The sequence below is a fragment of the Nothobranchius furzeri genome, chromosome 8 (assembly GCF_043380555.1).
Source record: "Nothobranchius furzeri strain GRZ-AD chromosome 8, NfurGRZ-RIMD1, whole genome shotgun sequence".
Taxonomy (NCBI): Eukaryota; Metazoa; Chordata; class Actinopteri; order Cyprinodontiformes; family Nothobranchiidae; genus Nothobranchius; species Nothobranchius furzeri.
The window spans coordinates 65,024,217-65,048,220 of NC_091748.1; the positions used below are offsets into that span (position 1 = coordinate 65,024,217).

The 24,004-nt window shown below is 42.5% G+C and overlaps 1 protein-coding gene across 5 annotated transcripts in view; it reads left to right on the plus strand.

Moving 5' to 3' along the window:
* The first annotated feature begins 618 nt into the window (after nucleotides 1-618).
* The window catches only part of mast3b (microtubule associated serine/threonine kinase 3b), a 34,772-nt gene continuing 11,386 nt past the window's right edge, over nucleotides 619-24,004 (plus strand). The window contains exons 1-10 of one of the 5 annotated variants that reach the window (XM_015970811.3): nucleotides 619-744; nucleotides 1,195-1,326; nucleotides 3,587-3,676; nucleotides 9,638-9,726; nucleotides 11,718-11,790; nucleotides 16,826-16,846; nucleotides 17,120-17,198; nucleotides 21,557-21,714; nucleotides 22,880-22,955; nucleotides 23,183-23,392. In XM_015970811.3, coding sequence (XP_015826297.3) covers nucleotides 1,280-1,326; nucleotides 3,587-3,676; nucleotides 9,638-9,726; nucleotides 11,718-11,790; nucleotides 16,826-16,846; nucleotides 17,120-17,198; nucleotides 21,557-21,714; nucleotides 22,880-22,955; nucleotides 23,183-23,392 — 843 coding nt within the window. In that variant the 5' untranslated portion in view covers nucleotides 619-744; nucleotides 1,195-1,279. Of the gene's footprint in view, nucleotides 745-1,144; nucleotides 1,327-3,586; nucleotides 3,677-5,860; nucleotides 6,153-9,637; nucleotides 9,727-11,717; nucleotides 11,791-16,825; nucleotides 16,847-17,119; nucleotides 17,199-21,556; nucleotides 21,715-22,879; nucleotides 22,956-23,182; nucleotides 23,393-24,004 lie in introns of those variants that run through there. The other 4 variants (XM_015970810.3, XM_015970813.3, XM_015970814.3 and 1 more) reach the window with 4 other exon arrangements.

Here is a 24,004-nt window from a genome sequence, read left to right on the forward strand (position 1 = left end):
ATTCTTAATGAAGTGTGTGTGTGTGTGTGTGTGTGTGTGTGTGTGTGTGTGTGTGTGTGTGTGTGTGTGTGTGTGTGTGTGTGTGTGTGTGTGTGTGTTTGCGTGCGCGCGCACGTGCAATAGAATTATGAACTGGTTGGTCATTGATGCTGTGCCAGTCCCATTGCCTAGCAACCAGGGCACAGGTGTCATTTCCTCCTTCCTAGGAAACCAAGTGGGGGTGCGGATAGTGACAATTACTTTGTTGTCACGCAGCGCACACGATAGATGTTACACTTCACTTTCAAGTTCACAGGATATCACGCGCGTGCGCGTAAACACATGCGGATTTTATCACTATGCGCATCTTCAGACGCGCATCCACACGGGCTCACTACAGTCACACACCTACATGCACATGCTTAAGCATGGTGATGTAAACGTGCAAAGCCCTTCAGTCCGCACGTGCGCACAGGCGCAAAAAGTGAGAGACTGTCTCCATGTCCACGTGCGCGCATCGCCTTAATTTCCAATACTTGAACAAACGGACAGTTATGTAGCTTATTTATTCCCGCAGAGCGATCAAAAACTAGCGGATTGTTTCCAAACTGGCGCGCGCTCTCGAGCACGAGCAGAGGAGCGAGGAGATGAGCGCATTTGCCACGGTTTGGAGAGGAGCGGAGGTATTCCCCTGCTCTCGCTGGTGTGACACGACTCTGATGTTTGCTTTGAATTCTATACACAGCTTTGTCTGGGCGTAAAAAGGTGAAACTTTTATTCTATTTTTCGTTTTTAATTCCAGTTTTACGCAGACAAGAACCTGAATCCTGGTCTACAGATGAAATATGAAAGTATTTGTGTTGATTTGGCTAAAACAACAACATTATTATTATACACTTCTATCTCGCTCAGATCGACACCCCCCCCCCCCCCCCACCCCCGCGCGCGCGCTGCTAGACTCCCCCCATTCCCCCCCCATCCCTCCCTTCCCACCAGTCACACGGAGGTTAGAAGCGACCCGTGCTTCCCTCTGTCTATGCTATCAGCTGAGGTTTATGCACGGACAAAAAACCCAAACGCGTAAAAGCTGACCATCGAGGAGGCTCCACTTGTTTTTAAATGTTATGCGCTCCGTTGTGTTTCCGTTTCCACGAAAAGTCTCTCCGGAATCCGCCGACGCTTGTTGATAAACGATACTCCGGTACATATTTTCAGTCCCCTACAGCGGCGATGAGCGACTGGCAACCCGCCGGAAACCCGAGCAGCGCGGCGCCGTGAAGCTCCTGACTGGTGTTCCAGAATGAAGTCCAGGCGAGATAAATTGAAGATCCCTTCTCTGACTTTAGAGTAAGTTCTGCTGTTTATTTATTCATTCATTCATGGTGTGTTTCAAAGTTGCACCAGGAGGGAGATGGTTGTTATTCTGAGGGAACCATCAATACTTTTTTGAATCTGAAGTGACCAAAGTTTAAACCTGTTATTCCATCAGTTTGATTATTGGTTTCTATGCTTTGTTAGTGATCAGCTACAAAGTCCTCATTGAAGACGGCGTTTCTGATCTCTGGGCATTAATTCTTGGCATTCTTGTGAAATTTGGGTTAAAAGTCTTCATTTCTCCCCCCTCGATGTTTAAGCTGGTGTAGAAATCAAGCTCTCAACCTTTAACTGAAGCTGTGTTTGCACAGCTCAGCACTCAAGGATCAACCTGTTATCCAACGTTTTGGTGAAACAGAAAATCCTCCAGTTCTTCTGCATGAAAAGCAGTTTATTTCTCACTAATTCAAGAGTGAAGCTTTTGGGTTGCAGCTTATCTGAGTGTGAAATTCACACTCAGATCATTCAATTCACAACCTCACTATGGAGCTCAGACTTGAGAAAGACAGATATGTCATTTTCTCATTATTAGCCATGATTTTTGTACTCATCAAATTACACGTCAAGTGTGTGGTGTTACGTCCACCCACTTCTCCTACGAAGCTAACATGCAGATTTTCTTTATTTAGTGAGAGAGTGGAGAGGTTATATGTGATGCCCACAAAATGCTTATCCACATGGCGTAGGAGCTTCTTGCTCACATTGCTATTCTCTGATCATCCATCTGCTTCCTGCGTGGACTCCTTCGGTTGAGCATGCGCTATTTTCATGTCATTTTCATTTTTAGGCTCTATAGCATCTGTTCCTGTGCAGAGCTGAGGCACAGAGGAGGTTTTCACACTCAGCGTGGAGGGAGGGGTTCAGGGTTTGAATGACAGCTGGATGGCTGCATCAATGAACCAAAAGATTACAATAAAACATAATAAGAAAGTCATAAAACTTGTTTTTATTACTGATATCAGAGCCTTGTGGGACATGTTCTTCACTTAAAACCAAAAACTCCTTCCTCGCATTTAGAAAGTAAGAATCTTTGCACAATCAAGAGATATTTTGGGGTTTTTTGACAGCCTGATAAACAACAGAAGGGAGAAAATATTTGCTTTGAAACAAATTTGTCTAATTTCCCATTTGCAGCCTTCTTTGTGTCCCTGAACATTCCACCAACGAGTCAGTCTGAGCTGATTAAAACAGGAAAGCATATAAAATAAGAATAAAATGTGAAAATAATGGGACACAAACTCATCAATCACTAGAAGCAGAAGTTGTGTCAAAATGAATCAAATGACGGGCATCTGTTGCGTAGTTATGAGCTGTCACTACAGAACGGGGAGTCTTTGTACAAAGAGTTGTTTTTCCCTTCCATCCTTCCTGCATTACTATGACAACACGTTCATTAGCGCTGTGTTTAGCCCTGAGAAGCTCCTGCAGGCAACACAGAGACAATGGCAGCTTTATGGAGCCCAGACAGCAGAACTTAGATCTGAGCAGAGAATCAATAGAAAAGAGCTAGGTCAGCATCGGTGTGATTTAGGCTCCAGGGCAGTTCAGCGAACGAGCTGAGCGTGCACTTTTTCATGCAAAATGGTGCATTAAGGCATAAAGCGTAGGGGATGTAAATTATGGATTTTGTGTGTTGGTTTCACAAGAGCACAAACTGTGTTCCTCATTGCGATCCAAAAGACTGGCTTGATTTATTCCCCGAAATAAACCTTTATGCATTTTGTTTATGTTTATGTTTATTCATTTAGGAGACACTTCTATCCAAAGCGACTTACAATTTATAACCTATAGGGCATGTTGTGATTTGTGGGGGAAACCGGAGTACCCGGAGGAAACCCACGCATGCATGGGGAGAACACGCAACTCCAAGCAGAAAGGCCGCAGCCGAGCATCGAACCTGCAACCTTTGTGCTGCGAGGCAACAGTGCTAACCACTGCGTCACCATGCAGCCCAATTTGCCCATGCACCATTTTGCATTTCAAGCGTCGCCAGCACTGTTTACAGCTGCACAGTGATGGCATTTTCCTTAGAGTGTGTTGATATGGCATTTTTTGAACTCACAAGAATGAAAGAAGCAAATCATTTGCATCTGATGCATCCAGCAAACTCACAATAGCTGTGCGAATCTGTCTCCATCCGCTGGAGATGTCAGCCAGAAAGTAGCAGCCACCAAACATAGCTTATAGAAGACATATAAGACACTAATCCATGTGACCATGTCTTGCCTTGCAGTTTATCCCCCACTCTCCAGAGCCCAACCCTCCTGAGCCCATGCAGCCCCTGCAGTCCCTGCAGTCCCTTACAAACCCTTCATCCCTGGAGGTAAGACATCCAGGACACGTGAAAACTCTCAAACATGCTTTGTGTTTTCAGAAAGAGGAAACTAATTCTATTCCAACAGGTACTGTCTCTGCGAACACACTGGCCAGCTTGCTAAGACTTGCACTTTCAAGATATGCACATGCATTTCTAAGTCTTGGTGAAAATTTTTGATCAATAAAGATTTCCGTCCCCAGAAAGAGGGTGAATCATTTAAAGATTTCATTGATTCTTGCCAGCCTTGAAAGTAAAACACAATTTTACTGGTGCAAAGTTAAGTGCATTCTTTACCTTCTATGGATTATACCATGTGACATAAAATGTTAATAACTGGGGGAAAATATATCATAAAAGCAGTTGTTTTTAATATCTTTATTATGTTGAGGTGCTTTTGTTTCGACCTATCAGTTGTCCCTATGTGGGTTGCTTGGCAACACTTCTGGGTTCCGTGGAGGCAGGCAACACTGCAAACAGAGGTGGCTGCATCCAGCATGTTTCTGGATGTGTGAGCAGAGCTTGGCTGTCACATTACGCACTGTACACTAATGAATCTCATTTGTTCTGCAGGGGAAAGAGCAGATTTTACTGCAACTGCAAAAATATTAGTTATTTTTTATTGCAGCCTTGCAACACTGTGGCTGGTAGTGTTTGTTCTTCATTCACACTATTTTGCACTGGAGACACTGCCTGCCCCACCCTCTATGTTATTTCACCATCCAGAAACTTTTTTTCTTGCATCAGTTTCTATATTTGGATGCAAATAAATTGCTACATCAACCTTTGGTTCTTGTGCACTGGGTATGCAGCAGCGGTTGGGTTTGGCAATGCAGGTGTAACAGATTGTTTTGTTAAAATCGTGACAGCTGATACCTGCTGTACAATTTATTTCCCATATAAAAGCAGTATTGAAAATTATTTTATAGAAGAGATTTCTCAAGAGGATATACCTCCACAACATATTTCTGAGCACTTGAGCTAGGGTCAAAAACGTAGTGACATTTGCAAAAAGATTCAAATTCTTTTAGGTCCAAAGACATAAAATATTTGCCATGTTTTTAGTTTCTCAAATCAAAGTGAAATTTATATAAACTGCAACAAACATAAAGTTTTACAAAAAGTAATGACAGAGCACACCGTTTATGTAAGTTTAACCAAAAAATTGCTTTTTTAATCTGTTTTAAATGTGCAAATATGTATTGTTTCAATTCCACAAATCCAAAATAAGATATAAAGATGACCACGAATAACCATTTATAATAGAATTGCTAAAAACTGGGATGTACCACTGATAAAAAGTTCTACTGGAACCTCCCTGATGGTATCATCCGCATTTGAAGATGCTTTCATGACCTGTAGGAAATTACCACTTCAATGTGAATTTGAGATTAACACAAGTGTTTATGACAATTCCACTTGGCCACAAATGCTATTGTAACTTTTCTTCTAGCTGCGTAGATCATGAATTTATTAATTTTATTCAGCTCTTTTAACCAGACTTTAAAGGTCATCTGCAAGGTGTCCTAAAATTACACTTATCTCCTTCCTCTGTTTTTTGTTGTCTATGAATAGATTGTCAGTTAGTGTGAGAACACTTTTGCCACATTAATGTTCAATGAATAGACTACATTGCATTCAGACTTATAACTGAAACAATAGCTAGCTGAAATTCTAAACTATTAAAGCAACAAATTAGTATATTTGACATTTAGCCTATTTGATTGATATTAAGAATTTAATCAAAAACAAAATTATATACTTATTATTTGGTGCAAGAAAGAACTTTCTGATATATTTGCAATTTTAAGAATTTGTAGAACTTTGTCAAGGAAGTCTTTAAATTTAATAAAAATATTTAAAAAATGCTTTTACTTTTTCAAACGCGGGTATTCGTTACTTTGTCTATGTTAGTATTGTAGAGTGGAAATGTGTTGTTAGGTCCTACTTTGGATGTTTGTCAACAGTACAGTAGGCGCTTTCAGCACTATGTAGTGAGAATAACGAGCAGCACCTGAATGCAGCATTAGGCTCCAGCTTCCTCTCACCACGCAGCCAGCCGCCAGCGACGGTTTGAGTCCTAAACTACGGCGTGTGGCTGAGAGAGCGGTAACACACACCTGGGGAACCCGACATGGAGGTGGTTTTCCGGGGACTCGGCTCTTGTGAAACGGTGAACCGGGTGATGTGAACGGCAGCGGTCAGCCGTTAAGACTACGGCACAAAGACAGACAGCGGCGGCGTGAATACAAAAGAAACCGCCGAGAAGAGGATACGATGTTGGGGACAGCAGCAAGAGGACGCGAAGGAGCGTGTTTCACATCCAGACGCGCTTTAGTTCTATGAAATACACATCCTCACCTTCATAAGAGGTGTATGAAAGACAATCCTCCAGCATTATGTCGGATCCGAGCCACTGGTCTGCGGTGCCGAACCAGAACAAGTCCCGTTTTGTTCCCGTGGCTTTGCTAAAACGCTCGAAAAGGTAACTTACAGAGTTAGCGCATAGACACTAAAACTGTTTTAGAAGCCTTAATATATCATTGTGTTGTATTGTAACATCGGAATAAATATTTTAATGGTTTCATTTGGTCTTTACAGACCTACATACGACTTATTTAGTGTTGTTTTGGGTGTTATAACAGTCCCAGCACAAGCTAGCTCCCTGTTCTCTGAAGGTTCGTTAATGCTTGTTGATGTTGGCGTTAAAGAACCACTATCTGGCATCACAGCTGTAAACAAAGAAAAGCATTTCTATGTTCTCAGAGAATGAGCATCACATAGCATGCTGTTTGGTGTGCTCACCTGCAGGAAAAAAGATGTGGTTTGTAGAAGGAAAATGGAAATAGCTTGGATTTCATTCAAAGTGTAGCAGATTTGTACATTATTGGTAACATGGGGGCTGCTTGTTGACTTTTACAGAGTTTGTGGTGTTTACTGGTAAACAGCAGGAGATACAACTTGATTGCAAGCCGTCAAACAGGATTACTTGTGTCCAGGAGATGATCTCATGCGTGTATGTGTCTAAAAACCTTAAATATGACACCATATTCTGGGTTGTGGCTTAAACTGGCTTTTCCACTTTCACCGAACACAAGAACACCATAAAATATTCAACTTGTGTTTTCAGAAGCAACACACACACACACACACACACACACACACACACAAAGCTAATAAAACATGCAGTTCTGGACATCTGTGGTTCTGATTGAGCCTGCTGTTGCTGACAGCTCACACACATCCCCTTTAGCCTCCAGTCTGTTGACAGCAGGTTTTATTTTTGTTATTTATTTATTTTGCATTTTGGCTCACATCGGTTTTCCCTACTCATATGATGTGGCCACGCTGTTTTCTGCATTTGTCTCCAGCTTTAGAGTTGTCGTTACATAACCTTTTTCTCAAGGCAGAGCTGCTCTTAAGGTGGAAATAATCTCACAAGTTAAGTTAAATCTCAGTGGGCAGAGGCAAAGAAATTGCAGTTTCTCATGCAACTCTCGCCTGTAGTAGACCATAAAGCACATTCTTTTGGTGAGCATAAGGAAAAAGCATTTCTCTTGGTGTGGTCGAGTCTGTGAGACTGCATTGGTGTTGAAGATTTAGATGATATTTATTTTTTTGCTGTCTTTTTTTCATCTACATTGATCACTTCCTGTAATGTTAGAACAAAACTAAAAATCCAGCTCCTGTGTGCAATGCATTAAATGAACTGTTACTACCACTAAAATGAGAAAAGTCAGACTACAAACAGAAGCCAGAGCTTGTTAGGTGAGCTGGTGATGTGAAGAGACAAATTGTTCAAGGTGTGGAAAACTAAACATTTTTAAAATCTTCTTTCTGATTATAATCGATCACTATAATCGAATTTTTCAAGCAGGCCAAACAAAAATAGTCTCCCACACTTATAGCCTAATTTATACTTCTCTGTCAGCTCCGCGAGGGAGCGACTCGCACGCATTGACAGAGACGTTTTGCTTTCGGACTTCTCCGTCAGCTGGGGAGTGTCCCCGCCAGGACAACAGAGGGCGTAGCGCTATTCTGAGGTGTCCTGCCACCATTACAGTCACATATTCGGTCCACAATAGTGTATTTACTATTGTGTTTACATTGTTTTAATGTATTTCAGAAACTTTTTAACACAGACAAATTTGTCCCTCATTCCCCTACACCTCTTCATGCGATCGTCACCTCTAAAGTCACATTTCTTGTCTTTTCTGTCCATGAATAAAATGCTTGCTGCATATCTCTGTACTCCTTTAGTTAGGGGTGAATAAACATTCATACTTTCAGACTTTTTTCTGCAATGCGTTCTTCAATCTGTTCTGTTTCTCTTTATTTTTTGAAGCGGCAAAGACGGTGCTGTTGACCAAAGAAAACAGGAAGTAGCGTCCTGACCAATCACAAGCTTGCGGTCTCCATCTCTTTCGACAGATAGTTAAAATTTGGGGCATGTCTCCATCTTCCTCCTCAAGCCCGTCAAGGGCTTTTGCGTCGATGCATAATGGCGTTGCGTGTATCTGTCCCGATGGAGAGGCTTATCTGCTGCATTGACTTCTGATAGAAAAAAGACGGTAAAACTCTAGGATTTGAAGATCTTGGCAGATCTACGTCACTCTTTCACTTAACATTCATGGACTCACCCATCATGGCTCATGACAGGGAAGGCTGTTGTTGGTTTAACATCCAGGAATCAACAGAGAACGTCTTGGCTAGTAGAAGCTAACCATTAGCATTAGCCAACTCCACCACACGGCAGAACTCCCTCAGGCTTGAGTTATTTGTGGAGATAAAACAAAAACGTTGCAGAGCAGAGTCAGTGGTAGAGTTGCGTTGCTGTTGGCCAATCAGAGGTGATATGTCCAGATGTAAGGAAATAAGACTCCAAATCGTGTCGTCTAAAATTCTCCTCTGATGTGGCTCACTTCTAGATCCTGTAAATGGTGCACCAGTTCTTTGTTTCTCCAGAGTACAACTTAAAAGGCATTCATTCCTCGTAGAGACCATTGCAAATGTATTAATCAGGTTGTCCACACCTAGTCTCTTACACCTATCTCCTGCGTTAGCTTCTGATAGGAAACAGATGAAAAAACACTTGGTTCAATAAAGCCTGACAGATGTATGTCACACTGTCACTTAGTATTCATGGACTCACTCACCTCGTCTCACGGCAGGAAAGGCTGTTTTTGTTTTAGAGTCCAGTAAACAGCAGAGAATGTCTCGGCTAGTAGAAGCTAACCGTTAGCATTAGCAGCTCCACCACACAGCAGAACTGAAACGTCAACGTTGCAAAGCAAACTGAGTCAGTGGTAGAGTCAAGTTGCTTAGCCATTCCAAAGCAAGATGTCCAAATATCAGGAAATACGACTCCAAATCCTGCTGTTTGAAGCTCAACTGAGCTGCCCCCCCCCCCCCCCCAGGACAATTTACAGGGCATTCATTCCTACTAGAGACCACAAAGGTATTAAAATGATCAGTAAAGTTAATCTTTAAAACCAAAATGCAGCTTTAATGAGATTTTGATTTGAGTATTTGAATTTGTATATTCAGGTGAAATCCCAGCCTGTTTCCAGTACTCCCAGTTTACACACTAAACAGATGTGTTTTCATATCCTTCAGCGTTTCACAGCAGTGTGAGCTTAGAGGATAATAGACCACTTCTTTAGAGGTCAAGTGTCTTTTAATCTGCCCACTGCTACATTGTCACACACACACACACACACACACACACACACACACCTGAAGCACCTCTTAAGTCAAATGTAATTATAGGTGAATACAATGAGGGCCACGGTGAATTTGCTGTTTTTGTATGCATTTCTCTTGCATGTGGGACTCTACCCTTTATGCAGTTTCAGCCTCTCCGTATGCAAACCGACACCGAATCATTTTCCTACAAGCTGAATAGAGTCGAAGGATGTGAGTCGAAGACTGCAGGCTATAAACTTCTCCTTTTTCTTGCTTGTGTTTCAGCTGTCGCAGCAGCAACAGGAAGAACCTCGGAGTCGGGACGCCCTCACCCACCCTGTCCCGGCCACTCTCCCCCCTCTCACTCAACACGGGTAACCCCTTCTTTCAGCACGTTACTGCAGCAGCACGTCATAGCTGCTGATAGGAACCGCTGTGGTCAACAGAACCTTTTCCACCGGAGCCGTCAGCAGCCGTCAGCAGCGCGAGTCGGCCGCGTCTCTGAAGCAGCATGTCGCGGCCCTTACGCGCCGGTTCTATTTTCTACGCGCAACGCCTCTGAAACGGGTCAAGTTTGACATTTTTGGGGAAGGAAAGACAGGAAATCGGACACGGAAACGGAGCGAAGCTCCCGAGATTTTCAGAATAAAGAAACGCACTGCCTTCCGGTTGCTTTACTTTAAAAAAAAGTTACTAACTGTGCGGCCCCGTGAGAAGTTATCACCTAGCTAGCGGTCTCCTTTATTTTTCAGGTCCGTATTGGCGATTATAAAACGGACAGAACATAAAACACAAACCTTTTGGAGCCATGTTGTAGTTTTCTCCTGCTTGTTGTTGTGTTTACTGACGAAGTCACTCGTGTGACTTCGTGCTCTGTCGGTGACAGCTGCTCCCCTGCTGCTATGCGTCTCGTGGGAAGGGCCAAGCAGCAGCTTACGCGAGCAAGACGTGCTGCTGCAGTAACGTGCTGCTGACGGCTCCAGTGGAAAGATGGGATTCAACATATGTTTAAATCCCAGAAATGCATCTTTGCTTTTGCATACATCTGTACAATTTAGGCCTAAAGGAGTTCAACAATTCAAATTCACAATATGAAACTGGCCTTAAGAGTATCTAATTACTTCCATGCAGAATTATGTGCTGCTGATTATATGGAATTGGACAAATCAGGGTGGAATGAAGGAAAAATAATATAAAGGAAATGAGCTGCACAGATGTGTTAATCTAATCCAGACATTCTCACGCTGTAACAGAGCTGCTGATGGGAAAATTAGCTTCAGAGCAGGAAATTAGGATAAGACCAAGGGTTGGATTTCTTAACATGTTCTCATCATGCTGCATCAACATCAACGCTTTGATGCTTCCGTTTTACCTGCAGCAGAGCTAATACTGCTGAAGTTTCCTAGAGCCACCCCTTAATTGATTTATATCTTCTAGATTTTCTTGCAGTCTTTTAAAGGGCTCATTTACATAGACAATTACAAGCACTGAACTTCAATTAGAGACAAAAATAGCCAATGATAAATGGCCTGTATTTGATATAGCGCCTTCTAGAGTCCTGGAACCCCCCAAGGCGCTTTACAACGCAATCAGTCATTCACCCATTCACACACACACATTCACACACTGGTGGGGATGAGCTACAATGTAGCCACAGCTGCCCTGGGGTGCACTGTCTACTGTAAAACTTCTTGAATACATGCATGAAACCGTTTCACTGATGTTAAAGAGCACTTTAAAAATGGCAACATCTGCTTGCTGTGGAGCAAATTACAAAGAAATGAGAGCAATTTGAGAAATTTGCACTGCAAAGTAATGAAGGAGCAGGAGATTTGTAAATGGTCAGCGTCTCATCCTGCTGCTTTTAAAAACAGTGCTGCCCACAGTCTGCAGGCCATTAGATCTACCAAACAGCTGGGATCCATGAAAAGTCTTTTGCTCAAGAGTCCTTAATAGCTACAGAATGTAGATGTGCTCCCTTTTGAACCCAATCATGCAAAGGATTATCTAATCGCAGAGTAAAATCAAGGTCTAATTGGATACTCAGTCACTTGTATGTAAACAATCTCGGTCTCTAGTGTACCCAGATCTCTGGAGCCCAGACACAGCCAGATGAGGCTTTCCTGTGAGCTAAATGTGTGTTTGGATCGGTGGTGTTGTGTTTTCAAAAGTAACTCTAAGAAAACACGCTGGACTTCTCTGAGGTCCAGGCTAATGTGTCACTGATTGAAGGCTCCTATATAAACATGATGTCATACCGTTTGGAAAATGTCCTTCAGTGAGCTCAGTCTTTTGTTGTGTTTTCATCGGTTCATTAACAACGTGGTGAAGTGTACTGCTGAACATGCTGCCTTTCCTCCCTCAGCTGTGAGCAGCCCTCTGGACAGCCCTAGAAATGTGTCAACCAGTGCCTGCCTCAACTTTCCATTTGCCCGAAGGTGAGTGTGTGAAGCCTTTTTACCCATCGACTGGTAAAATTTTGCATCTGAAAGTTCTTGAATGTTGAATTTGATGGGTTAAATTATTCCCTGTAACATAAATGGGATTCACTATTTTACATATCTGCAAATAACTACCGTAATTTCCGGACTATAGAGCGCACCTCAATATAAGCCGCACCAGCAAAAAAAAAAAAGGTTTTCTACACACACACACACACACACGCCGCACTGAAATACAAGCCGCTGCGCAGCAGCCACATGCAGGTCTCCGGCGCACAGCACATGTATGGCCATAACATAAGATAATTAGACAGAAAGACGCTACACGGAGGTTTTTCGTTGTTGTTTTAATTCAACAAAACAAATTTTAAACACGGGTGAACGTGAAAACAAGAAAACAGCACTGATAGCATTCATATTTCTGGATGGTTATAAAATAAAAACAGCACTGACACGTTATTACCGGTAATTTGCATGCATGTTTAGAAGAAAAGAACAGCGCTGACACAGCATTAGTAAGCCCCGGATGATTAGAAAATAAAAACTGCACACAAAACATGCCTGGTTAGTAATGATCTGCAAGTGGAAACAGTGGAAACACCTCGGCCGTTTGCCCTTTGTGTGTTCACCCAGTCTTCAAGAATGTTTTCCAATTCCGGCCATCTGCTTTTATTTCCTCTGAAAGCGTTTGTCGTTTTTTTACATTGACTGAGTTCTTCCCGCTGCCGCCTCCAACGTCGCACCATTAATTCATTTATGCCAAGCTCCTGTGCAGTGGCTCTGTTTCCTTGTTTGATGGCCAGATCGATCGCTTTTAACTTGAAAGCTGCAGCATATGCATTCCTCCGCGTGTTTTCCATGACGAGGGTGTGTCTGATGTGTAAACATGCTGCTTTAAATCAAAGAGCACCTTCTTCCGCGCATAACGTTTTGCCGTGCCTGTCTCACTTTACTGCTGGAGAGTGCCTCTAGTGGTTGTTGGCCAACAAAAATCTACACATAAGCCGCACCATGATATTGGCCACAGGCTTCAAAGCACAGGGAAAAAATAGCGGCTTGTAGGCCGGAAATTACGGTAATTGCTTATTGCTAAAACTAAATCAAGTTAACCATCTTGGAGTAAAATTTAAGAACTAGTCAACTTAATTAGTTTTTCATACATGTTGAAATACAGTTAACTTTTATTCACACCGGAGTTGTCTGTGGTGCGTTATAGCCACAGCAGCATGTCTCAGTGGCAGATAGAAGCCATTATAGTCTATGGTTTGATTCAGACGGGACGTTGTGCAGAACTTTTCAGGTGCGTACCGGAAGTGCCTTGCCGCACCACGAAAGTTCTATTTTGATCAGACAAGCTTTTGGGACTTGTTAAGCTCCGTGGTTAAAGCAACACTAAATATGTTTTCTGCCTCTCCCTCCTACTGGTTAAGAGCAGAATTGCAACTTTTGTAAACAACACTCCTGCAGCCGGCTGTAGCTAGAGCTAACAATGAGCTAATGCTAACACCAAACAACTGATAATAAGCTTCAACGTAAAAAGATCCACATTGTTGGACAAAAAGTGTTATTATTTAGGCCAGTAGCAACAAGGCCAGGTCAGTGTAGGCCATGCTGATGTTCTCTCTGGTTTAGGTCTTTGCTTTGCCTCCAAAGACATTTATTTCTTGCTTTTACTTCCATGCTCCAACATGACGCCAACAGATTAAGCAAAATTCGTCCTCTTCTTGTGCTTTTTATATATGTCTGCAGTCTGAAAACGCTAACTGCTAGCTTTTATATGGTAAATGGCCTGTATTTATAGTGCCTTTTAGGGTTCTACAACCCCCCAAGGCGCTTCACAACACAATTCTTTTTTTCTTTCTTCTTCCGGCTCTTGGAGGGTGCAGATGCTTTTCTTCTCCTCTCCTCTATATCTTATCCTCAAGGCCTTTGTCTGTCTCTGTGTGCTGGGTGCACGGCTGCTTCTGCATTTTTTCTGGAAACGGAAATTCACTAAAATGGATCTCGTCAGTTGGTCACTCAACGCGGTTGATAAATTTTTTTTAACGATGAGAACGGGAGAAGGGGCTCCCGGATGCCCCTCCGGGACAGACCAGCTGTTTGTGGAGGACTCTGAAGATGTGTGGATGTTCGTGGTGTTGGTGTCAGGTTTCCTGCTGATCGGCATTGGAGGCTACCTGGCTTACCGGAAAATTAACGAGCTGTCGAGGAATATTGGCCTGATCCCCGAGCTCAGAGATGGATTGCACCGCGCTGTGAATTCACAGACTCACATAATTGTCGAGATGAATCGTAAGCTTGTGACTTTGGCCGAGATACATTCAATGGCACAAAGATGGATGCCATCAAGGATAGCGTGAACGAATCAGCACGGATTGGGATAGTTTAATGCCCATTATTGGGATTTTGAGAGGTTGAGGACCAACAAACTGAAAGACAGAGAGGAAATTATCTCTGTCTGGCCCCAAAACAATTTCTAATTGGAATCTGGCGTCCTTGAGCCTGCAAGGCTCCAAAGAAAACTCCCCCCTCACAAGATATGTGGAATGTGCTGTCGCTATGGCAACTCAACTCTATCTCCTATCCCAGCCTGGGCGGGAATGCGGGAAGGCCGCTGAAACATTCCAGGGTCACTGCAACCCTCCAACCCTCAATGCTCCTCCCCCTATCCACACTGAGGTGACATGCGCTGCTTCTATCGTGGCTGCAGGAACTGAAGTGGGGATAGTCCCAACCCACCACCCCACCTAGTGGACACTTATGTTGTGTAATGTCTGAAGTCTGTTGCATATATGTTTGAGGTGGGTTTTTATTTTGCAGAGCAAAGCTGCCCTCCCTATGTAGGTAGCTCTGAAGTGCCTTTTTTCCCTCCACCTGAACCAATCCTCATGTAAACCCCTCTTATCTCTATTAAGGTAGCGTGACTCAGGGTTGCGAATGACCACAGTCACCAGTTCTTGTCATGTGTCTTGCCCATGTATGTCTGATCTCTGAATTGTGTGTACTGAAACTCTAATTTCCCTCTGGGATTAATAAAGTATCTTTGATTGAATCAGTCAACAACCCATTCACACACACATTCATACAAGGTAATGGTGAGCTACAATGTAGCCACAGCTGCCCTGGGGCACACTGACGGATACAAGGCTGCAGAATACTGGTGCCACTGGTCCCTCTGACCACCACCAGCAGGTAAAAAGGGGTTAAGTGTCTTGCCCAAGGACACAACAGTAGCATTCCCTGCTGAGAGCCGGGATCAATCCTACAACCCTCCGATTACTGGACAAACCTCCTGTTTCTTATATGAGCTAGTAGGGTTGTGACGGTAACCTGTGTAGCGGTAAACCCCGGTAAAAAAGTTGACAACAGTAATAACCGTCTTGTTTTAAAAAAAATATATTATCTCGGTGGATTACCGTGGCTGCGGTGTAGGCGCGTGACCCTTACCAGCCACCGTATCATCTGCTGAAGTTGCCGGCGGCACATGCGCACTTTGTTGTTTACAACCAAAACTTTCTTGAAGCTAAAGCTGAAATAATGGCCAAAGGAGGAGACGGCAGTGCTCAGGACATTTATTATCCCCCAAAGTAGACAAAATCGGAAGTATGGGTGTTTTTTGGATATTTGAAGAATGCCGGCTATCCTGTTTGCAGCACATGCAGGAAAAAGTGTCTATGAAAGGCATCAATGCTTCAAATCTCATGACACATCTGCGTGATAATCACCCACAACTCTACAGTCAACGCAAGGCAAGTTAACGTTAGTGTTTCAGCTAAAATATGTGATCCGAGGATTTGGGTTGAGGGAGAATGCAACGAGTCTCTAGATAAAGCAGCTGCAGCGCCGCTACCTGCATATAAACCGTGTCGCGGACACCCCCATATTGAAATGACGCAATGCATTACGAGGCTCCCAGGGGCAGATAAGAGTTGGTCTCTCTCCGAGAATAATTATGAATTTAACAATGATTACTGCCTGATGACATTTTCCCAAATCTGCAAAGCTCACTGGAACACAAACCGAGGACAATATTTTCCTGATATACAGGGTTTATTTAGTTGTCTGAAAATGTAACACGTTTATAAAAATACCGTGATAATTCTGAAAACCGTGATAATTTTGGTCACAATAACCGTGAGGTTAAGTTTTCACACCGTGACAACCCTATGAGCTAGTAAACACCTATTGCCTTTAGTACAGGTAGAGACCTCACACTAGTGAGTTTCTTTGCAATTTAACATTGAATAAAAGACGAGACAAAATGACTCAAAGTAATCCTTGATTACCACACTCTGGGAGTTTCCAGGAAGATTTGTTGTGTGTGCTGGAACAAAGACAAACAATCTGCAAGGCAGAAGGAAGAGAAGCAGCAGCACGGTGAGGCTGACTCAGCCTGGAGCGTTCACACCTTCCTCCCTCTGTCAGGTCTTCTAACAGCTGACTCCCCCTCAACAGGATGAGCGCAGTCAGATTGAGGGTACCCCTGAAACCCACCTGCACATCATTCAATATGGTTTCCGTGGTAACAGGCTTGTCTCACTTCAGGCGTATGTGTAGTCTAAAAGTAAGATGGCACCTTGACGAAACCCAAGAAGAGTCATTAAAAACTGATGAAGTGCTTCACCTTTAACCCTCCTGCTCAGAGAACCATTTCCTGGTGAAAAACACATCAGAGATTAGATCAGATAGATGCTGTTTGATCTTTACAATTTGGGATTTTAAAAGGTTGTCTTGTCTTTTCTTTTTTTAACTAGATGCCAGAGAAAATATCCAACTCATTCTAAAGAAACTTTTAGTAACTTCCCACTTTCTGTGTTTTCCGTTATATAAAAAATATCCTCAGATTAATTTTTATTTGCTATCTGACTCCTCATATGTTGACAAATGAAAACTGGCAAGGAAGGCCGTGTTGTCATTACTAATCCCTCAGATGAATGCCAGAGGTCACAGGATCACTTGCACAAGAATTCTCTAACTCACAGAATCCCCATCTTTGCTTTTCTCTTTCTCTTTCCTGCTGCCGTCATCTCAGCCACTTGGCTCGTGCCGACAGGTAGTCTCTTTTACGTTATTACACAATGACCTTTATTTGTGTTTTGCTTCTCCCAAAAAACTCAGAAATGTCCTTTTCAAGCTGCTGTTTGATTTGTTGAAAGCATTTGGCCAAAGGGAGGCATGCTTAAATGAAATAAAAGTCCATATTTGTGGGGAAATGCATTTATCTGCTCTTCTAAACAGTCTGTTATGTAATGACATTTTAATACAAAATGGAAAATAATGCCTATGCTGCTGTGGATTATATAACATGTATGTCTATTTCACTTAGAGCTGAGGGCCGTCGGTGGTCTCTGGCTTCCCTTCCTTCATCTGGCTATGGAACCAACCCGCCAAGCTCAACCGTCTCGGTAAGTCTCTCCCAATCACGGCTCTGTCCTTGCTGGTCGACACGTGGCAGTCAGGCTTTTCTAACACCTCCGTTGGCCCAAGCAGCACATTCGTTTATGCAATAAGAGCCAGAAAATGCCAAGACCAAGACGACAAACCGCTAATTGTTTTTCTTCATCGTCTGCTTCAGTGAGTCATCCTCGCAGTCTTTGGAGTGCTGTGTTGGAAAGAATACACACAGTCTGTGTGTACTGGTGTTAATGAGGAGATAGATTGTGTGTGTGTATTAGGATTAAAGCTTTAGTGGCATTTTATAACGGCCTTCCAACAAAACCCTTCCACAATAAAAGCCTTCTAATCTTCATATTTGAAAGGCTGATTTCTTTATTTTGGGAGCAAATTTACCAGAAGAAAGTTTCAGGCTGTGAGCGAGGTGGTGTGAAAGTGTGCCAAGTCCGGACTGAGCGTCAAAGTGGGGATGCGATAAGGCAGTTTAATGGGTGGAGCCAGCTGGATACACGCCCAGGGGTCAGTGAGGGCAGCGGGGCATTTCCCAGAATCTCATCGCCCTCTTTTATACCAAGGATGTACAGAAAGATGCCACTGATGATGTTTATCTCATCCTCCTCTTCAATTCGCGACATGTGGGCCTCAAATTTCAACAGATTGCAGACAACTTACATCATGTCCTAGCTAGAATGTGGCCCAGCAGACAATGGTGTAAATAGCGGTCCTTCTATTGTTCTCATTGCTGTTTTCAGTGTTGTCTGCATTGGCAGATTTTATGTTTTTTTTGTTTGTTTTTTTACCACGTACTAAAATTCTGACTTTTATTTTATTTTATTATTATTATTATTATTATTTTCATTTATTTACATCCTGCAAAAATCCTTCAGGGATCTTCTTTGAGTTGATGCTAATGTTGGCCTCCCACTCGCACACCATCTAAAATAAACGAAGCAGCCAAAATGCTGTTGTAAATTGGGAAAGTGCTTTATTGTGAATAGATATAATTCTCTGCCATTGTTAGACGCATCAATGAGAACACGGTAACCGTATTGGTTTAACTCTCAGATTTAGGGGAAATTCCCAACAGGGAAACCTTTTTGGTTTGTAAGTAAACTCCTATTTGTCTTTGTCACACCATGTCTAACTTGTCTGAGCAAGTTTTTGGAGCAGTGATTCGTCAGTAGCAGAGTCATGCCACCAAACAGGCAGAGATTACAGAAACAGATCATCGTCTTAGTAGAAGGAAACGGTTCTGTTGGCAAAAACAAAATGCTGCTTGCTTTAGAGCAATGTGGCTCATCCAGTCAGTAACATCCTCACCTGTTTCTTTTGCAGTTATTGTGTGTCTGAGTTCTGTCTGCAGTGCACTTAAATCTCAAATCTACACTCAATGGCCACTTTATTGGGTACACCTTGCTAGTACCAGGTTGGACCCCCTTTTTGCCTTCAGAACTGCCTTAATCCTTTGTGGCGTAGATTCAGCAAGGTACTGGAAACATTCCTCAGATAATTTAGTCCATATTGAATGTCAGCAAGCATCATATAGTTGCTGCAGATTTGTCAGCTGCACATCCATGATGTGAATCTCCCGTTCCACCACATCCCAAAGGTGATCTATTGGATTGAGATCTGGTGACTGGAGGCCATTTGAGTACAGTGAACTCATCGTCATGTTCAAGGAACCAGTCTGAGATGATTTGAGATTTATGCCATGGTGCATTGTCCTGCTGGAAGTAGCCATCAGAAGATGGGTACACTGTGGCCATAAAGGGATGGACGTGGTCAGCAACAATACTCAGATAGGCTGTGGTGTTGCAACAATGATCAGTTGGTACTAAGGTGTCCAAAGTGTGCCAAGAAAATGACCCCCATACTATCACACCACCAGCCTTAACAGTTGATACAAGGCAGGATGACTCCATGCTTTCATGTTGTTGACACCAAATTCTGACCCTGCCATCCGAATCTCGCAGCAGAAATTGAGATCCAACAGACCAGGCAACATGTATCCAATCTTCTATTATCCACTTTTGGTGAGCCTTTGTGAATTGTAGCCTCAATTTCACATTCCTAGCAGACAGGTGTGGTCTTCTGCTGCTGTTGCCCATCTGCCTCAAGGTACAACTTGTTGTTAGTTCAGAGATGCTCTTCTGCATACCTTGGTTGTAACAAGTGGTTATCGATCCTGTTTCTCTTTATAGTTAGTTAGTTTGTTTGTTTGTTTGTTTAATATATCAAGGCGGGCTGCAGCTGTTGGTGACAAATAAAATGGCATTCACAAGGAAGTTTTCTAAATGTCTAGCTTTCATTGCATGAGCTGTTTGCTCTTGCATGGCTGGATTTTTAAATATATTTAAAAACAGCAAAATGTTTCCTGCAACAAATATCCTGGTCAAAATGGTCTGAGTCATCTCAAATCGTTCTTAGTTTATTTTCTATGTCAGAAAAGTTGAGAAATGTAAAACATTTCTGAGGTTGTTTAACTAACAAATTGATAATTAAATTAGTTTAAATTGCAGACAAACTTATATGATAAAGACACTTAGGGATGCTCCGATCAGATCATATAATTGTAAATTGAGCCGATCACGTGATTTTTAAACAGTCGGCATCAGGTGGGAACGATCAGATTTAACATTATAAAATAACAAACCTTTTTTAATTCATCCTGAGATAACGATTTTTAAATGTAAAGAAATTTGCTTAGTTTTAACCTTAAGATTCTATACATCAATATTCATTGTTGCATGGGCGACAACGACAACATAATGTCACACACTTTACAGCAGGTGGGGAATTCGTATTCTATAACAAAGCTGTTAGCTAGTAGGCTAAAACAGAGCTAACGTGTTGGCTCAGGAGAGAGAAAATATCTGAAGTTTGGATGTATTTTGAACCAGACAGTAAAATGATCACAGCCTAGATAGAAGGAATAATCTCACTGGATGACTCTGTGGTTGCAAAGGTTGGGTTTTGCAGTTTCCTGGAGCTGCGGTATGAGTTGTCTTCCCATCGCTACAGGTGCTGCTCTACAGTTGTTGTGCAGGGAAATACAAGCCTGCCAGCCTCAACATGTCTGTCACCAATCACTCAATACAGCACCATCTAGGGTACATGTTTTAAAATATGAACAACAAGGCTACTAGGGCTGCACGATATTAGGAAAACCTGCGATATTCTATAACAATGATTAATATTGCGATGATGATATTACTTGCAATAAATAAAAACTCAACTCAGGAATAAAAATTATCCAAAACAAAGAAATAAATAAATCATAAAAATGACAAAAGCAAAAGATGTGAGGAAAGGGAAAAAGAAAATGAACAAGAAAAGGATCAGTGGATCCCGGAAAAAGCAGAATCAGCAGAAAGAGCAGAACAAAGCTAACTCAGGTGTTTGCTAACCATCTAAATTAAGTGCCGTCCACCTCGGGGGTGGGCATCTAACCTATGAGAACCCACCCAAATGGGTGAAGAGCTCTCTTTGATTTTAAAAAAAAAATGTCATGCTTCTGTTTGATTGACAGAATGCATTATGTGTAGCAAACATTTGAGCTAACCATTCATTGCGATATTTATCTGGTCTTTGCGATATGCATATTGTGCATGCTGATATCGCGATAACGATTTATTTACGATATATTGTGCAGCCCTAAAGGCTACTTTTAATCAGATTTGTAATATTAATTTGTTTATTATCAATGTACTTCCTGAACCAGTGATACTTTTTGGCAGATAAATTAAAGAAATTACACGAAAAAGAAATGTATTCATAAATAATAATAAAAATACAGGAAATCTGGGATGTATTCTCCTTTTTGTTCTTTATTTTGATGCATTGCTGAAGTCTTTGATCAGGACTTGGTGTTGACAGATCATCAAAATCTTATGACTTGGATCAAGAGAAAAAAATGATTGATTGGACCATCCCTACTTTGCTGCAAGACAAGTCCCAGTCCCTATTTGTAACCATGCTCTTACACTCCCTATGTGACCTAGCCATATAGTATTAAACTTGCAGTAAATGTGTTGTTTTCCCCATTTCAGTGTGATTCTAATGGAAAGTCAGATATTTTTGTTTGCGATAAAACTTCTTTGACTTGTTGCCATCAGTCGCTGCCCACTGACATGTTTACTTTAGCATCTTGTGGTGCTGTAACAAGATATGATTACGACCATTGATCTTTTGTGTGTGTGTGTGTGTGCGTGCGTGCGTGTGTGTGTGTGTGTGTGTGTGTGTGCCCATCAGAATTTATCTAAAGAGCAGTTTGTGTTATGGAGCCAGTGTTCTTAGAGGTGTATGTCATGATGTATGCTGAAAGAAGAAACTTATTTTCCTCCCATCATGTGTCTGCCTGTGTGTTTAGTCGTCCTCGTCCTCTCAGGAGCGTCTTCACCAGCTTCCCTACCAGCCGACACAAGACGAGCTGCACTTCCTTTTCAAGCACTTTCGCAGCACGGACAGCATCACGGATGAGGACGGACGGCCCTCGCCACTCTTACGACCTCGCTCAAGGAGCCTCAGGTACATGATCCTGATGCAGCGTTCTTCTGGAATGAGTCGCTTTTGGATAAACCCACTTTTCTTTTTACAGATGTTAGTAAATACATGGTGGCAAAAGGAGAATTAAGAAAAATGTTTCTACTTTTCAATGGTTTTGTGTAAATCATTCTTTTGTTTATGTTTGAGTTTTTTATGGAGCTAAAAAAGTAGAAAAACATTTGAAGTTTTCAGCTGTGAGTCCAAGTTTTGAACTGCACATTTACACACCATCGGATGTCTCTGCAGCAGTTTGACCGAGACAATTTCACAAGCAGATGCAGCTTTTAGCACTTCGGGGTCTCTTACCGACTGCACATGGCTGTTGGTCGGTAGGCAGATGCAGATCTGACTGCAGAGCTGTGTGATCTTGACAACTTTTGTCTGTTGGCTCATCTCTATGCTGTTTGTGCTAGGCTTGAGTGCTCTGTGTTCTGGCACCAGGGTGTGCAGTGTGTGGGCGTGCTATCTAACAGAGCGCCTCCGGGATGGAGCTGCTAAACTGTAGTCAAGGGTGGGTGGGTTAGTTTTTGGGGGAGGGGGAGGAGTGCCGCAGTGAGCTGCAGCCATCCAGAGTAACAGAGGCGTCTTTCATGGCAAGGAAATAAATGAAAAGGCCCTGCGAGTGTGTTTGCATGTGATAGGTTTTCCCTTCATCTGTTCTGTTTGAAGCTTCATCAGGCAAGACATTTCAGCATAAATGCACGAATCTGATTGGCTTAAATGCTGACAGGGCATGGCTAATTGATTGGTGTTGATGAGTCACACGGTTTGGCCAAGAGAAACCTCAGCTGCTGGTAAAAGATATGTTTTCTGGAGAAACATAGAAGCCTCGCAGTAAAATCCAAGCTGAATGCAGGTTTACCAGCTTAAGAAGGAGATTAAAATTCTGACTCACATTACTGCTTTTGGCAGAGATTAGTAGTAGTCCTGAAGCTGACCTAATAAAAACACTTTCAGCCATGCCTTTATAGCGTTTGTATGTAAAGTTACACAGAACTTGACTGACTGCTTGCAAGTTCTAGATGACTTTTTTTTTTGCATGTCATAGCTAATTAGGTCAGCAGACCGAGCAATTGGGTCATGGATTGACTAAAGGTTGCCAAATCGATCAGTTTCCTAATAGTAATGTGTTTTGTTTCTATCGTAGCCCCGGCCGTTCAAGTGTCTCCTTTGATAATGAGATAGTCATGATGAACCATGTTTACAGAGAGCGTTTTCCAAAGGTACGTACTAGATGAACAACAAAACACACACTCACACACGTGTTATTCCACCTGAGTTTTAAAAGACACAAGTCTTAACTGGTGTAATAATAAATGAGTCATTGGTTAAGCTAGACAACTCTAGGACTTATCTCATTTCACAATTATGAACATTTGGTTCCAACAAGAGACTAATGATCAGAATCACAGGCTCTTTGTATGTGTGTGTGTGTGTGTTTTCCCTGAAGGCCACGGCCCAGATGGAGGAGCGCTTGTTGGAGATTGTCACGCACTACTCTCCAGACAGCTCCCTCCCGTTGGCCGACGGGGTGCTGGGCTTCATCCAGCACCAGTTGGTGGAGCTGGTTAGAGACTGTCTGGACAAGTCCCAGAAAGGCCTGGTGACGTCCCGCTATTTCGCTGAGCTGCAGGAGAAGCTGGAGAAGCTGTTTCACGAGGTGAGGAAAACACCCAGCTGCAGACGCACGCGATGCTTAGCTGCACTTTATTTGGTCACTTGGATCTGATTGGATGAGGTTATGAAAGAGGATCGATTGAACTTTAGTGAATTGTGCAGCAGAGCAGGTCACTCAATAGTCGTCTGACAGCCAAACACACACGAGAGATGGTGGTTAAAACTGTCAGGGACAGTTAGAGGCAGTTTAACATGGGTTCCATGCATGATCTGGTAAAATCGGTTTCTATAGCAACTCTCCTGTTTTTCTGCATGCTGTTGGAGAGACATTGTGGCTTAATGCCTGCACCTCCAGCTGAATTGATAAGTCTGTTCCCATAAAGTAAAGCAAACACTTTCTTACACAAACAACTATTTGTGCCAGGGTCACTGTTCTGGAAAAATCCCTGAACTTCCATGTGCATTAAACTGGAAACCTAATGCAGCAAAGGGGTTGCAACAATTTCATGTTTTAGTTCTGTTTTTAAAAGGAATTTAACTTGGATTCATCGTCCATGTAGTTATGTGCAGCTGATGTTTGAAGGAGATTATTTGTGGAAACATTTTGTAAGAGCAGAAGTTTGTTTAACACCAGAACAGAACCCAGAATCAGCCT